Source organism: Asterias amurensis, chromosome 5 (genome assembly GCF_032118995.1).
Source record: "Asterias amurensis chromosome 5, ASM3211899v1".
Lineage (NCBI taxonomy): Eukaryota > Metazoa > Echinodermata > Asteroidea > Forcipulatida > Asteriidae > Asterias > Asterias amurensis.
Window position 1 is genome coordinate 10,298,667 of NC_092652.1, and position 16,412 is coordinate 10,315,078.

A 16,412-nucleotide genomic window follows, 5' to 3' on the forward strand; every position below is an offset into this window, starting at 1 on the left:
TCAGGGTTTTACTGCCGCCTTATATGCCTTTTATCATGATAGTGATGGTCTGCCTTTTACGCCTAGGGACCCATCAGGTCTACCACCGTTTAGTGAAAGGTAATTTATTACAAAATCGCATTGAAAACACATCTTATGACACGCCAACTTTTCTTTTTGGGGTATGAAAATCATTTGAAACTGTTTGTTATGAAATCAGTGTGGTTAGAAAGACGTTTTAAAAGTAGAATATAATGTTCCACACAAATATGCCTCGAAATTGCATGGTTTTCCTTAGTAGTAAACTAACACGGCACGCCTTTTTGTGAAGTCAAGTTTTTGACTCCATAAAATGGCCGACCGTGTAAGTTCGCAAAGTAAAAGGAAAACCACGCAATTTTGAGGCATATTTGTATGGATCATTATATTCCACTTTTAAAACAACTTTCTAACCATATTGATTTCATAACAAACATTTGCAAACGCTTTTCATAGACCAACTCGACCAACACAAGGCAACAGGTCCCTTTGAATTGGTTGTTTATTTGCCACTGAATGACTGGGAGAGTCTATGTTAATTTTTGGTTTGTACCCATATACACCGATGTATGTAGCACTGTATACTCAGTACTTTCCCGAGTCCTGTGAAAAAAAAATCACAGGCATTTTACTCGGGTGGGATTCAAACCCACGACCTTTGCAATTCTAGAGCAGTGTCATACCAACTAGACCACCGAGATTGCCCGGTAGCTAGAGGCAGTTCGAATCCTATGTTTTAGCTGCGGGTACTGCAGACGGTTTAATAGATGTTAAATTTGCATCTTTATCCCCGATGTTACATTTGCATCTTTATCCCCGATGCAAATTTAACATCTATTAAAGAGTCTATGTTGTTTGTTTGTGTTTCTTAACAGCCTTGGACTGTACCAATGGAGTGATAGGGTGATTAAAGAGCTTAAACGGACGGACTGGGATGTACGAGGAGGCCAGATAACACATACGATACACACAATGGTTACGCCTAATGTTAGGGTAGGTGGATTACGTACAGAGTTCTATGTATTTAACTCAATTGCATATATCTGTTAAAGACACTGGACACCATTTAAGATGTTATGAGCTACAAAACTCCAGTGTCTAGTTGATTTTTGCCCTTAATTTGAGCCTTGATGTAATCTAACCCTTGAGTGGTTTCAATGATGATCTTATAAAGTAGCAGGGAAGCTAAAATGAATTTTTAAAAATTTTTACAGAGGGAGGCTAGAGCGCATTTTGACTGCCCAGTCATGGTTGGAATGGAAGTAGAGAACAACGGAGGTTACGGAACAAAATTAACTCATTTTGAAAAAAGACTTCTGGAGGTAAGGTTTAGTATTAGTAGGATTTGAAACTTTGCATGGTGGAAATACGATATAGAAAGGTTTGCGGTAACCCCATGTAATGACTATCTTTATCTAATGAGTTTGGGTGGTTCTGAAAAGAACCGTCAGCTTTCTCCAGAAGACTATCAGAGCATACTGATCGAAACGTCAAGTTGAAACCACTGGTTCTTTTTAGAACCACCCCAACTCATTAGAGATATTCATGACATGGTGTTACCGCAAACCTTTCTATAGGTTTAGTATTGGTAAATCTTTCTGTTAATGAAACCAAGGGACTCTTAAAAGAGTGACTAGTGCCATAACTCCCAATTAGATACATGTACCTGTGTAGAGAAGATGAAGAAATAGTCCGTTTTAGATGTGGGAGGAAAACTCCAACCTCATTCCCAGGGGTGATCAATCTCGGCGCGCCATGTTTTCCCAGCATGCCTTGCTCGGTCATAACCACTGGAAGTGTAGCTCCAAAATATCAAAATATATGGGATATTACAATTAGTCCTGCGGTTGATCCGTTCTGTGTTGGGCGTGGATGCGCTGTGTGTAATCATGGCGGTAGAAAAGTCATAAACTTGCCTTGGCGTTCAGTGTTGCGTTGTGTGCCTGTGCTCTACCAAATGATTTATCTAGCCTTATGTTGGGGGTCTCTCTATTTTGTCAATATCTTAGTTTTGAAAAAAAGGTACTATGTTTGTTTGACAGAATGAAGCTATGACCGGGACACACACCCATGAGCGCGTCTTCTCTCGTCTGACTCTAGCCGTCTTGGAGGACACGGGATGGTACCAACCCAACTATGACATGGCTGACCCTCTGGACTGGGGCAAAGGACTTGGATGTGATTTTGTTAGAAAAAGCTGTAAATATTGGATGGATAAACAACGCGAATCGTAAGTGGAGTTGTGTCTTGTGTCTTGTCGAGAACGTTTTAGATTTCCTATGAATTGTAACTTATTGAACTAAATGTATCTGTTATGCATAAATTAGGACTTAAAATAATTACAGTTTGAACCAAATGAATGCAACTTGTGGAAAAGTTGGGAAGGTAGTGTATTCTGCTCTAGCAACCAGGCTTCTAGTGCCTACATCCTTATGGACTGTAAAAGGGAATAACCCTGTTTCAGCGTTAGGAGTAGGTGGCAACGAGTCCCTGGTGACAGTTGATTTGGGTCGGTTGCCCAAATCAATTAAGTGTAGCCTTCACCTTGAAGTAGCTATTCGGTCTTATGAGTTTGGGTGATATCTCATTACAAAAATTAAACTAAAAAACTTGGCATAGTTGAACCAAAGTGAGGTTTACAAATTTTAAAAGTTTGAAATGTAAAAAGGATATGGGTTTTGAGGCATTAAGGTTAGGTATCAATGTATATTCAGGTTGTGTATCTATCTACTTTCGCTGTGTGGATTTGTTCTTTGTGAACTCGTCTTGCTATTTATTCTACTGCTGTTGAGTAGATTTCAGAATTTGGGAGACTTCTTAGTTCTCTACGGTGGCTAGAGCAAGCTGGTTGAAATGTTGAAATCAATAAGAGCCCACTCTGCGGCATTGAAGTTAATAAACCCTTAAGTCCCTTCGACCACTAAGCGAAAGATTAGTCCCGACCGATTTCCTACCTTCCGCCCAGGTAGTAGTTAAAGCAGAACAGTTCTTTTCATAGCTAAGTAGTCTCATGAATTCTGAAATCTACTCCTCAATAATAGAATAAATAGTAAAATAAGTTCTCAAAGAACAAAACTACAAAGCAGAGTAGATATATACACACGGTATAACAAAGCAATTAAATGAGTTTAACATTCAAGTTTGGCCACTTTGTTTTGTTTTTTGACAACTGACAGATTCCCCCAAAAAGTCATTGCTTTTTCTCGCCTTTTTCGTTCTTTTCAGTCAGGAAAAATTGAGCCCTTTTTGTGATGTAATACGGGAAGAGCCATTCACATTGACGTGCAGTGTGGGTAGAAAGTCAGTAGCTCTATGTAACCTACATCAGTACAGCACGGACTTGGAGCCCAAATATCAGGTACAGTGGAGAATAATTCACATGACTTCATATACATGCCCATTAGGCCTGGGCGAATTATTCGCATATCCAGTTAATGGCGAATAGGTTTTCCTATCCGTAACCGCAAATGCCTTTTTTTTCTAAACCGTACGTCTGCAATGGGCGCGAATACCTATTTGTAAACCGGATAGTCCTGTAATTACAACCAAGTAACCGGATATTCTTTAATATCCGAATATCCACGGACGTCGGGCGACAACTGATAGGAATGTTTTGTTTGAATCCTTATGAAACTTTTATTAAGACAGCATAAAGCAGCATAAGTTAAGTATTAACTTTGCTCACCTCCGTTAAGAGTTTAAACAATGACATTTCTGGCGTAATTTGTTCAAAGATTACAAAAGTTTTCCTTCACGTAGAGTCAATCACGATCAAAAGAAAAAGCAAATCGCCATCTTTAAATTAGAACTGGTTATTTTTATGAATGAACCGAGTGACACTGTCTAAAACTAACATCAATCCGCTCAAAAGATCTCATTCACAAACGAACAGAGCCCCCCCCCCTTTTTTTTTTTTTTTTTTAAGAAGGGACCCTCTAGCGGCGAAAAAAACTATTTGAATATCCGGTTAATTTTGGATACTTGGCCAGCGGTAACCGAATACCAAAATTTCACTATTCGCCCAGCACTAATGCCCATACACCGATGTGTGTGAGCACTGTATACTCAGTACTTTCCGGAGTCCTGTTAAAAAATATCACAGGCATGTTACTCGGGTGGAATTCGAACCCAGGACCCTTGCAATTCTAGAGCAGTGTCTTACCAACTAGACTACCGAGGTTGCCCGGTAGCTAGAGACAGTTAAAAAAAAAAAACATCTAGCAAATTGCGCATCTTATATATTTCATGGTTTCACCACACTAAATAGTCCCCCATAGCCTACAATGCAAAATGCTAAATATTTTTAAAACACGAAAAGAACTTAGAAGTCTTGCATTTTTGGGCAGTAAAGGGAAAACTGTTCATTGACTCTTGAACTTTGATCCTAGAGCTGCTTAGTTTGATCTGGGGAGTCCCTGGGACTGTCCAAATAAAAAACACAGCTAAACCAGTGTAATTTTAGCGTTTGAGGCATGAATCTTAAAAATTGCCCCTACACCTCCCAGTAAATAGGACCATTTTATGTCATCAAAAATACCCTAAGTTGGTTGGAAGTCAACAACCCCTGGGTCACAATTGGAAAATGTTTTTACGCTGTATCCAGTTTCTTGGGCTCTCAAATCTGTCTAGAATAGAACATTTTGAAGGCCTACAAAATGAATGAGGCTGAACGCTCTGTTTACCAAAGGACTGCACATGACGGCATTGACAACCATCTTTGATGTCAAACAATGGAAGCGTGTATCTCTCAGCTGAAAAAGCCTTTCATACATGCACGTTTCATCAACGATGGAAGCCAATGCTAGGGGAGTATTTTGCTTCCCAACTTAATTATTTGTATTCTTTTCTTGCAGTATTTTGATTCATTGCCGGGAATTAGTAGCGAAGATTTAGCGAAATATGGCGGAACGTCTGAGTTAGCAGATTATTGCCCTTTTCATCAGGTTGGTACATATTAATATTTGTATAGAATTACTAGCAAACTTGATATCATTGTTAGTTATTTGTGGTAATGAAACAAAAAATTATCAAAAGTGCCTTGAAGCCTGAAACAATCTATGGAGAAAATATCAATTTTGTTTTATTTTATAGAAATTAAGACATTCATTTTTCACTGGTGCGTTAAATTCTTCGTACATATTCATGATTGAGAGCCAAGTTCTCACTGGTCCATTCACCATAACGTGCCAGTTGTATCTTGACAATGTATTTCTGTTATCACAATTTCTTTTTTCTGTTAAAATGTTATGTTGCATTAAAGAATCAAATTCCTTTCAATTGTTTTTCAGCAATTTAATTATAAAGAACCAAGTGGTGCTAAAAAATCTACAACGTGTCAAATTTCAGCAAATACACCAAGTAAGTACAAAGGACGCATGGAGTGATGTGGTCAAATGGTGCACTGAACCCGAGCTGTGGTTCTGGGTTGTGGATATGGGGTTCAGCAAGGCGTTTCATCACAATAGACCCTTCCTATGAAATATGTAAATTGCACATAGCACGTGCGCACTAATGTTTTGGTTGGCAAAATGAGGGAACATCGCGCTGTTTTGTACACGGCTAATGGGTGCGTGACGCAGACGCGATTGCGCGTCTGCTTAGTGCACAACTCTATGGCGTTTGCCAACCAACAGGGTCTGTACGCATGCGTGAATGTAATTAGCATATTTCATTGAATGGAGCCCTAAAAGGCTTGAAATCTTGTAAAATATTTCTGTTGCTGAGCACCTTGGTGGATAAGTGTGCTGTATGAAACTTTGTTGTTATTATCGTTATGATTATTAAACCAAATGTATATTTGTACCTCGCCATGCAAGTCCTCAACTATAGTTATTGTCAGTTTCATTCATCTTCTTAAAGACACTGGACACTATTGGTAATTGTCAAAGACCAGTGTTCTCACTTTGTGTATCTCAACATATGCATAAAATAACAAACCTGTGAAAATTTGAGCTTGATTGGTCGTCGGAGTTGCGAGATAACTAATGAAAGAAAAAACACCCTTGTCACATGAAGTTATGTGCTTTCAGATGCTTGATTTCGAGACCTCAACTTCTAAACTATTCTCAAAATCAAATTCGTGGAAAATTACTACTTTCTCGAAAACTACGTCACTTCAGAGGGAGCCGTTTCTCACAATGTTTTATACCATCAACCTCTCCCACTTACTCGTTACCAAGTAAGGTTTTATGCTAATCATTATTTTGAGGAATTACTAATAGTGTCCACTGCCTTTAAACATTCCCAAGTGCATTTTATATTCACTGCGATATCACAAATATGATCAATTACAATTGACTATTTCAGGTAGAAGTGAGAATGTAGCAGCAGAGTATTATGGGATGGGGTCAACGTGTGTAGAGCACGGGGTAGCCTGGCGACAGTCACAGTGTGATCAATATCAAGCACAGCAGACATGGGGAGCAGGATGTTACCAGGTAAGTACAAATATTCAGACTGTATTCATCAGCTATTAACGTTCTTAACTCCATTTCTGCAAGTTATATTTGTTTTGGGCAATTTCACGGTTAAGCCTGGTTCATACTTCCTGTGATTGCGAATGTACAAATTTTGACGCCACAAATTCGCAATGAATAATCGGCATTCGTCGCCCTGTGCTTAGCTCCTGCAAAACATTCGGGAAATGAAAATGTCAAGAAGTGTATCATGAGTTACCAATTTTGAGTGTCTTCATTACCTAACACATTTTAGTGGATCTCATCTTTGGTGCTGAAGTAGGTCTAGGTTTACCCTAACTTATACGGGAAAAACAGTTATTAAACCCTTTCAGTCAGGTAGATACAGCCAAAGGAACCTCAAAAGTACATCCAAAATGTAACCAGAATAACCATGGAATTGCCCTTTTAAAAATGTTCAGCATGCCAAGCTGTTACAGCTTGTGGCGCTATTTGCAAGGGGTCTATTTGGTTGAATTTTTCCGCAGGTTGTTTGTATGGTATGTTTATTGAAAACCAGATGATGTGAACGATCTCATTCTTCCAAATACCAACAGAAAAATATCTCCGAATTGTAAATTTAGGGTTTTACTCATAAACACCGATATGTGTTAGCCTTGTACACTCACTACTTTCCCAAGCTCTGTAAAAACAATCACTCTATGCATATTGCTCGGGAGACATTCAAACCCCAGACCTTTGCAATGGACCCTTCCCATGAAAAATGCTAATTACATTCACGCATGCGTACAGACCCTGTTGGTTGGCAAACGCCATAGAGTTGTGCACTAAGCAGACGCGCAATCGCGTCTGCGTCACGCACCCATTAGCCGTGTACAAAACAGCGCGACGTTCCCTCATTTTGCCAACCAAAACTTTAGTGCGCACGCGCTATGTGCAATTTACATATGGGAAGGGTCTATTCCAGAGCAGTGTCATACCAACTAGACCACCGCGATTGCCCAGTAGCTAGAGGCAGTTTGAATCCTATATTTTAGCTGCAGTTAAAGCCATTGGATCCTTTCGGTTCAGAAAAAAAAAAAGGTTCACAGATTTACAAATAACTTACAAGGTTTACAGAAGGCAATGGTGAAAGACTTCTCTTGAAATATTATTCCATGAAATGCTTTACTTTTTGAGAAAACAGAAAAACAATATAAATTCTCGTTAACAAGAATTACGGATTTATTTTAAACACATGTCATGACACGGCAAAACGCGCGAAACAAGGGTGAGTTTTTTCGTTGTTTTCTCCCGACTCCGATGACCAATTGAGCCTAAATTTTCACAGGTTTGTTATTTGATATAGAAGTTGTGGTACACAAAGTGTGGGCCTTGGACAACACTGTTTACCGAAAGGGTCCAATGGCTTTAATGTTGTTTCATCTTCTGGGTGTCAATTAATTCCTTTTTTTTTCTTCACGCATTTCTTGTTAGTATTCTTGTGGTAAAGATGGCCTTAAAATCACCATAGAGGGGGTAAACTATTTGTGCTCCTGGGAAGGTCAGTCGATCGAAATCAGCGTTACATCATCGGAATACCTCCACACAGGAAAGATTGTCTGCCCGTCTTGTCAAGAACTCTGCGGATCATTATGTCCTCGAGGTTCCAGACGTGGAAAAACTCTGGAACTTACAGTTAGTGGTAAGCAACGATCAGTCATGTTTGTGTGCATTTGTTTTTTGATACACTGGTACCACAGACTTTTTTTTATTGCAATGCACAATAAATTGTGTAATCTTCATGTATGTTTATTTCCAGTAAGAATAAACCATTAAAGGAATACGTTGCCTTGGATCGGTCGAGTTGGTCTTTGAAAAACGTCCTGTAACCGTTTGTTATAACATCGATATGGTTAGAAAGATGTTGTAAAAGTAGAATACAATGATCTACACAAATATGCCTCGCAATTGCGTGGTCGACAAACACGGTCAGCCATTTATGGAAGTCAAAACTTTGGCTCCCATAAATGGCCGACCGTGATAGTTCGCGACTTAAATGGAAAACCGTGCAGATTCGAGTGATACTTGTGTGGATCATTATATTCTACTTTTAAAACATCTTTCTAACCATATGCATTTCATAACAAACTGTTTCAAACGCTTTTCATAGACCAACTCGTCTGATCCGAGGCAACGTGTTCCTTTAATGAAAGAAGGGATGAATGATCTTTCTTAGCAGTAATTCGCTTGCCAAATGCCACTTAAAGACACTGGACACTATTGGTAATTTTCAAAGACCAGTCTTCCCACTTGGTGTATCTCAACATATGCATAAAATAACAAACCTGTGAAAATTTGAACTCAATTGGTCGTCAAAGTTGCGAGATAATAATGGAAGAAAAAACACCTGTGTCACACGAAGTTGTGTGCTTTCAGATGCTTGATTTCGGGACCTCAAAATCTCACTCTGAGGTCTCAAAGTCAAATTCGTGGAAAATTACTTCTTTCTCAAAAACTACGCTTCGTCAGAGGGAGCCATTTCTCACAATGATTTATACTATCAAAAGCTATCCATTGCTTGTTACCAAGTAAGTTTTTATGTTGACAAATATTTTGAGTAATTAGCAATTAGTGTCCAGTGCCTTTAAAACACCTGAAGACAAGTCAAAAAATACTCTAGGTGGTCCAACTGGCTAGCTCTGTTTTGAAAAGCATCCTTTTTTCGTGTTAAATACGGACTACTGAAAAAGGAGGTGGACTAGTAAATGACTTGCCTGAACGTCTGACGTCATTCTTCGAGGCTCGTGAATAATGCCAGAGACCGGCCAAAAACCGGTGTGTGGTTTGACCTTTGACCGCTCATAGAGATACACACAAATTCTACACCAAAATTACCAAGCAAGTACCGTATCCACCATGCATGTACTGTGTACATACTACCACACACGTGGACACACATGTGCCGACGACCGAAAGTAAGCTTTCCATATCATTCTGAGTTTTGATTGGCCAACCGAGGTGAGTCAGACCAGTCAAAACAAACCCAGCTAAGGTAGCTTTCAGTCACAGCATTTATCCAATGGTATCATTATACCCAATGGAATCACTGGATCTGAATAGCTGGTTCCTGTCTTTATCCTTGCAGATAAAGACAGGTACCAGTCTAGTAAATGACAAGCTAACTGGTCCTGCTGGCCAGTCACTCTGCAAGGGTGAAATTAATATAATATTTAAGTTCAGGTGCTTCATCTGGATGTGGGTAAAGATAAATTTTGTTCATCGAATCCCGGTTGTGACACTTGTGCCCTTGAGCAAGACACTTTACAATTGCTACTCTCCACCCAGGGGTAAAATGGGTACCTGTGTGGGAAGAGATGGTTTATGTGATTGATAAGCTTTGAGCGCTGTAACTCGCAGCACAGGCTGTATACTCCCCAGGGAATTGAGATGGTTTCAGGAATGATGTAAGGCCCAGTGACCAGCTGTCGATTAGACTTCTCTTATTGGATTTTGTAGCCTGAAACACAGTACTAATCTTGTCTGATTTACAGAACCCGGTGATGAAGGGGAGTGTCCCAAGCTAGCTTACGATTCTATCGGAGTGTGTTCAGAAGACTGTATCGTTAGTGACCAGAGTTGCGGTTATGGCAAGAAGTGCTGCTCAAATGGCTGTGGGCATAGGTGCATGAAGTTAGTCAAATCTTTATCGACAGGTAAGCTATTCAAATGCATTTCAATGGTTTCATATCATAACAGGTTAGTGTATCTAAGCCTGGGCGACTAGTGAAATTAACTACTCGACTAATTTGGGTCTCAAATAGTCGCGACTTTGAGACTAGTCGGGACTATTTTTTATTTCATAAGATGCATGGCATATTGCTCACCGCAGGCGTAATATAAGTCGTCAGAGGTGGTAATTCTAACCCTTGTCAGGAAACCTGTGTTCTTGGGCAACTTACTTAAACTATTATTGTTTCTCATCACTGAGGAGTATACGGGTACCTGCCAGGGTAGAGGTTGTTGATGTGAATTATTAGAAATCTGTCCGACATCTGTACAATATTTGCTTATTGTAATTGATATTAAGTAACGCACTACAAGTGAAACTGACTGGGTAAATTTTCAATGATTTTTGGGTTAGACAAAGAGAAATTGACTGCAGCAGGATTTGAACCAGCGACTTAACATGCCGGTGCTCTACACACTGAGCTCTCTATCTAGCCTTATGCTGGCGGTCTCCCTATTTTGTCAATATCTTTTGCGAGGGTGCCAGTCAGAAGCCATATAATTGTTAATTGCCATGAAGCCATGGTTCAAACCTAATTGGTAGAGTGCTGCCACATAAATCCGAAGGCCGCTGCCTCGAATTCCAGTCGTTTTTTTTTTCATTTAACCGCAAATTGCTATTTATATTATTAAGGAAATAATCACAAATTGCTCATTTTTGTTTACTTTCACAGATGAACCTTGCCCTGGTTTAGCCCCGGATGTCACAAGGTCAAAGGTCACGGTAGTCACTGTTTTACTTTCATTGTCTTTCACTCTACTTTTCACAAATTTATCTTTATAATTTTGTTGCTTGCCTTAAAAAAAAAAAACATTTCATAAAGCGACCAATTTCTAGTTCTTTTGTATCTTTGCACATTGCTCCAAAATTTGCCCACGTCATTCCTCTTTTGTTATTCTTGAGTAATTACCGAAACCACCAAACTCAAAAACCCATCGCCTCTCGCTTTTTAAAAATTAACTTCCACAAAAGTTTGTATTTTAACACTTCATCCCAATAGCAAATATTGTTGATATTTTGATCAAATTTTGTTTAGTGCAAAGGTAAAAATATGAATTTTCTTTGTTGGTAATGTACATGTAGAAACATTTAATTAGGAAAATATCATTTCAACACTTTGCGTTTACTTGAACCTTTTGGGTTGAGCTGTAATAAGTCCAATCTTTCACGCTGTTGCATTCAGGTACAAGCAGGCGTGATGTTACTTTAAGTTGATGTCTGATGTCTGTAAAACTACGCAAACATTTTACTATACATATGCCTTTAAATCTCTCAACCGGGCCCAATTTCATTGAGCTGCTAAGCACAAAAATTCTTCCTCGATAAAAACAGGATTACCAACCAAATTTCAAAGTGATTTTCAGGATGACCAACTAACAGCTGAAAACAAGTAACAAGGAATATGCAACAAATTGAAATATGGTTGGTAATCCTGTTTTTACAAAGTTAGATATTCCATGCTTAGCAAATTTTTGTGCTTAGCAGCTCTATGAAATTGGGCCCAGGTTGCTGTTTGGGATTGGTCCCTATTTGTTTCCAAAATATTCATGCACATAAACGCCCACAGTATACAGTTGTTGCACGCTGTGACGGGGTCCGAGGCGAAGCCAAGGGTCCCACTTTCCCAGAGAGTGTACTATCTTAATTATATTAATTTCCTGGTCGTCTTAATTCTTTCACTTCCTCTCAGGGTGTTTTCACTTCTAAAACTGCCACTATTTAATCAGTCTACATGTAAATAGCAACGCACAGGCTTTTAGTAGTACATGTACATCTATAGAAAAACATGTTCAATTTGCCATTAAACAGATGATTTTTTTTTATTAAAGAAAGAGCAAAGCACAAAATGGCTGTTTTTTATTGTGGAGAACATTAGTTATGATGCGATCAAACAAATGAGTCGTTTGTCGACCCAGGGTGTGTTTTTATTTGTATTTACATTTGAAAAGAGCTTGATCTAAGCTTTAATGCTGTAAAACCACATGTTGGTACCGTTAAGTTGTGCAAGTAGAAACGCCAAGAGATGTGAGAAAAAGAAGTTTAAAGTTCGGTTGTTTATTAAACATACATCAGCACACTTCCTTTTTGATGTTACATATCAGGATGGAAGTTGCTAATTATAAACAAACTACATTAAGATAAATTGTGACATTTAAATTTTCAAAAACAATGTTTGTCAAAATGCAACCGCTTCAACCGTTTCGGCCTATTTCGGCTTGTATCACAATAATTTCCGACAAACAACTCATTTAGCTTGATCGCATCACATTTCAGAGAACTATTTTCTGCTGTTAGAAGTTGTTGACTTCCTCCCTAATACTATGGGGGATATAAAGGGGGATAGCTTTAATAATTCAACAGCACAATCTGAGGCAAATTGCTCAACTTCGCTCAACTCATGTTGTATTTGTTTGATTACATCTCATAAATATTTAGAATCGAAGTGGAGTGTTTTTTTAAATTTATTACGGGAACAAGAAAATGTCAATTTTGATGAAATTTAGCAGAAAAGGTTGTCGCAACATTGGCAAGAGTGAAACTATAAAAGTCGACAGATTTGATGGTCATGATGGAAAACTTCCCTATTAGTAGAAATGTTTTTGCCTGAATCCTTAAATTGTCGCGAAATGTGAGAAACAATAAGTTTTGATCTCGTCCAAAATCTGATGTAGTTAAAAACAGTGAAAAAATTGCAAGATTTTTTTCTCTCACTATTTTCCTTGCGACTCCGATGACCGACTGAGCTCAAATTTTCACCGCTTTGTTATGTTTATGTTGGGTTACACAATGTGCGGATACTGGTCGTATAACAACTGCCAATGTTATTCACATGCTTGTAAGGTTTTAAAGTCAAACCCGTAGCATATTGCGAGGCCGTGGTCAGGTGGTCACAAAAAATTAGTCACAACATTGAATATTCATAACAATCTTGTAAATATGTATGAGGTGTAATAAATTTGACTAACAATTTTTATAATGTAATGAAATAACTGTTGGGAATTGCTGGTATTTTTTAATAAACAATTATTTATAAAGGTAATTAAATTAAGTGTAGTTTAATAATCACAGAGTTAATTACAATTACGTAAATGAAGCTGCGTCCTGTTTGATGTAAGGCATGAAGACGACAAACAAACACCCCAACATACAAACAAATAACAAGTCAAACAAACAAACAAACAAACAAACAAACAAACAAACAAACATAAGCTGGGCATTTGATAACTGAGGTAAATTTGTTTAAGTAACAATAATTTAAGTAACAATTAAACATTTAACTGCGTAAATTATGTGCTTTTAAAAATTTGTCTTTTGTGCAATGGATTCTGAACTAACATTCTGCCATTCTCAAATTTGAGAAATCAAAGTGGCTTAGATTATTTTTAATACAATAAAGTCTGAATACGATTGAAATATTGAATAGATCAAAAAAGTAAATGTATGACATGTTTCACCAGGTGTATTTTAATTTTTCAAGACAAAACATGCATCTTTTTGAAGACAAACATTACGAGTTTGTGTTATTGTAATTTTCAATTTTATCAATGATTTGCCCCAGTTTTTTTTTCTTTTAAGAATTATTTCCCACCACACCAGTATATAGATTGTTTCCATTCTGTTATTTGTTCAGATGTAGCTATTTTGTTTCTCTGGACTCTACTTTTACCAGTCTTGAAACAATTTGAGCACATGGCTTAGTTTGCGGCTTGAGCTTCATCAGAAAATTTAAAAACTTTTTCAATATTGGACTGGGCCCTTAGCCAGAGTCCAAGCCTTGAATGGAATTAAGGCCTAGGACTGTGTAGGAATCAATGGCTGTGGCTAGGTTTGGCTAGGATACAGTTTATGCCTACACCGTTATGGTTTATCAATGTTTGGTGGATGAGTACTGTACATCAATGTAGGGATCTTGTGGCGATTTAGAGATCTTGAAGTGCTATTTCAGATGGACAAATATTTCTGGAGGATTGGTACTGGTATGAGAAGTGAGCTTTCAGATTAAAACTTGTCTGTGTTTCTGATAACAAGTAATTACTTGTCGACTGCTACAGCAAAAGACACTAAAATCACGTACAACCGTAAATTACCACAAGTGTTGCATAAAACAAGAATGACTTGCCCAATGGCATGTTACTCTATGTCCAGTGCCGCATATTTTTCATCCAGTGGAGGAAATTTGAAATAGCAAATCTCAACAGCATATAATTTATTGTATTTGTGTTGCATTTTGAAACATGATTTTGTTAACTGTATAGTATAGCATGTGTAAATATCTTGTTCTTTTATGTTGTAGTGCTTGAAGCACTTCAGTATTATTTATTCATGCAATACACACAAGAGGGGAAAAATGGTTGTAAAAACACAAAAAAAGGCAATCCCAATTGGGTTATCCCACTGCTAGATATTCATTTAAATTTGACTCGTAATCCAAGGATTAACACCCATTTCAGACAGGTGCGCCAGAGTTGCGCCAAACCCAAAAAGGTTTACCCAATGAAATTTCAGACAGGAGAAATTAAAATAACATTTACATTGGCTCGGCTCATGACAAGATTGACTCCTAAAATCAAGGCGCTCCAGAGTCGTTCCAAACGACTGCAACAGTCCATCTTTCGACTTCTAGCGCATCCAGTTACTCCTGGACTGCAGGACTTGTAATCATAGGGATTTGGATTCTGATCCAGCGGCTAACTGCTGATTTGACAAGAATAAGTTTGTTGTCTAGTTACTGAATCACAATTTCTTGATTTGTGCCCTTCATAATCATAGACGTAACACTTATGTTTTCTGTGAATCAGCTTGGTGTTTATATCCCCTTGTCAGAGTTTGCCGAGTTCCCTTAACGGGAAGATCAATCATTCAAACGTGTATGCGCCTTACCACTATAAGTTCCATACAAAAATGCGCAAAGTTCCCTTATTTTGAAAACCAGTAGTGTTAGTACGCTAGTGTGCATTTGCAGTTTACAATGGGTGTGTTCGTTTAGCTTCCCTGGGCCACCCCTGTCTGCCCCGGTACATTCGAATAGCTTTGACTGGGCTCACCCGGGTGAGGTGACCTGAGGTGCATGCCGACCCCACGAGAGGGCGAGTGTGATCATTCGTTAAGCTCTCGTCAGGGGCTCACCCAAGTGAGCACCACGGGGTAGACCCAGGGAAGCTAAACGAACGCACCCATTAGTAGTGTTACTGCGCATGTGCCATGTGCAGTTTACATATTTTGGGACGAGTACACCGAATTCACAGGCAGTCGGCCATTATATTTAAACCTACTGTAATGTTTTTTTTTATGTGTATGTACATGTGTACCTGCACCAATGTTTACGAAGTATAACATTTTATAAATTTGATCCACCGTGCTAAAATGTTAAGGTTTAAAAGACTTGTATCCTTCATGAAAACAGGGTCCAATGTTATAATTCCTAACAAATATTGAGCCCGAGTTTAATTTGTTACTGCGTTTAATTATTGTTAATTATTAATTTATTTTTCATGGTAAAGTGAAAATTTAGTATTAAATTTTAGCTTGAGCCAAAACCCATTACCTTTCTTCTTGCTTTTAAAACTTTAATCAACCACTTTTTTAATTATTTGGATATTTAACTTCATAGTGGCAATTGAAATAGAAACTGTAGTGTAAGTACCTCAACATTTGATAATAAAAATAAACACAATTGCAGGATGTTCCTTTTTCCTTCTTTTGTGTTTGATGTGTAGTTTACATTCTTAGCTCCATGGTTGTTGTACCCCAACGCGTTCAACCCTTAGGTGACCCTTCATCCTATATAATAATCATAAAATGTCAAGACATTGCCAATATTGTTCGTTTCTTTCATCAAAACAGAAAAAAAAAAACAGAAAACAGAAAATTTAGTTTCATATCTAGACAGACCTCAACTGTGACCTCTTTATCTTCAATTTCAAACACTCTGCTAGTTTTTCAAGGAAAATTGGCAACCACAAAAGAAAACAATCTTAAAACTGCACGCTTTGTTAATATTCGTGAAATTTAATATAATTTTATCACATTCATTCTACATTATGAATATTCAATTAAAAAAAAAAAGAAGATTAATATCCAATGCAATTTTCAGCGGCTGCAACTTTTCACTATAAGAAATAGAAATCAATAAAGGTTATTTTTAATTGATAATTAAAAAATTAAAATAGAAAGAATACAGTAATCCTACAATCCTCCAATTTGTTTGT

General features: G+C 37.9%; 1 protein-coding gene across 1 annotated transcript in view; it reads left to right on the forward strand.

Annotated features, from left to right (window-relative positions):
* LOC139937431 (leishmanolysin-like peptidase) overlaps positions 1-13,409 on the forward strand; it is a 32,600-nt gene extending 19,191 nt beyond the window's left edge. Inside the window, exons 7-17 of the mRNA XM_071932572.1 lie at positions 5-99; positions 894-1,011; positions 1,233-1,340; positions 2,061-2,248; positions 3,244-3,376; positions 4,872-4,961; positions 5,307-5,376; positions 6,325-6,455; positions 7,911-8,118; positions 9,968-10,129; positions 10,877-13,409. Coding sequence (XP_071788673.1) covers positions 5-99; positions 894-1,011; positions 1,233-1,340; positions 2,061-2,248; positions 3,244-3,376; positions 4,872-4,961; positions 5,307-5,376; positions 6,325-6,455; positions 7,911-8,118; positions 9,968-10,129; positions 10,877-10,986 — 1,413 coding nt within the window. The 3' untranslated portion in view covers positions 10,987-13,409. The remainder of the gene's footprint in view (positions 1-4; positions 100-893; positions 1,012-1,232; positions 1,341-2,060; positions 2,249-3,243; positions 3,377-4,871; positions 4,962-5,306; positions 5,377-6,324; positions 6,456-7,910; positions 8,119-9,967; positions 10,130-10,876) is intronic.
* Positions 13,410-16,412: the final 3,003 nt, after the last annotated feature.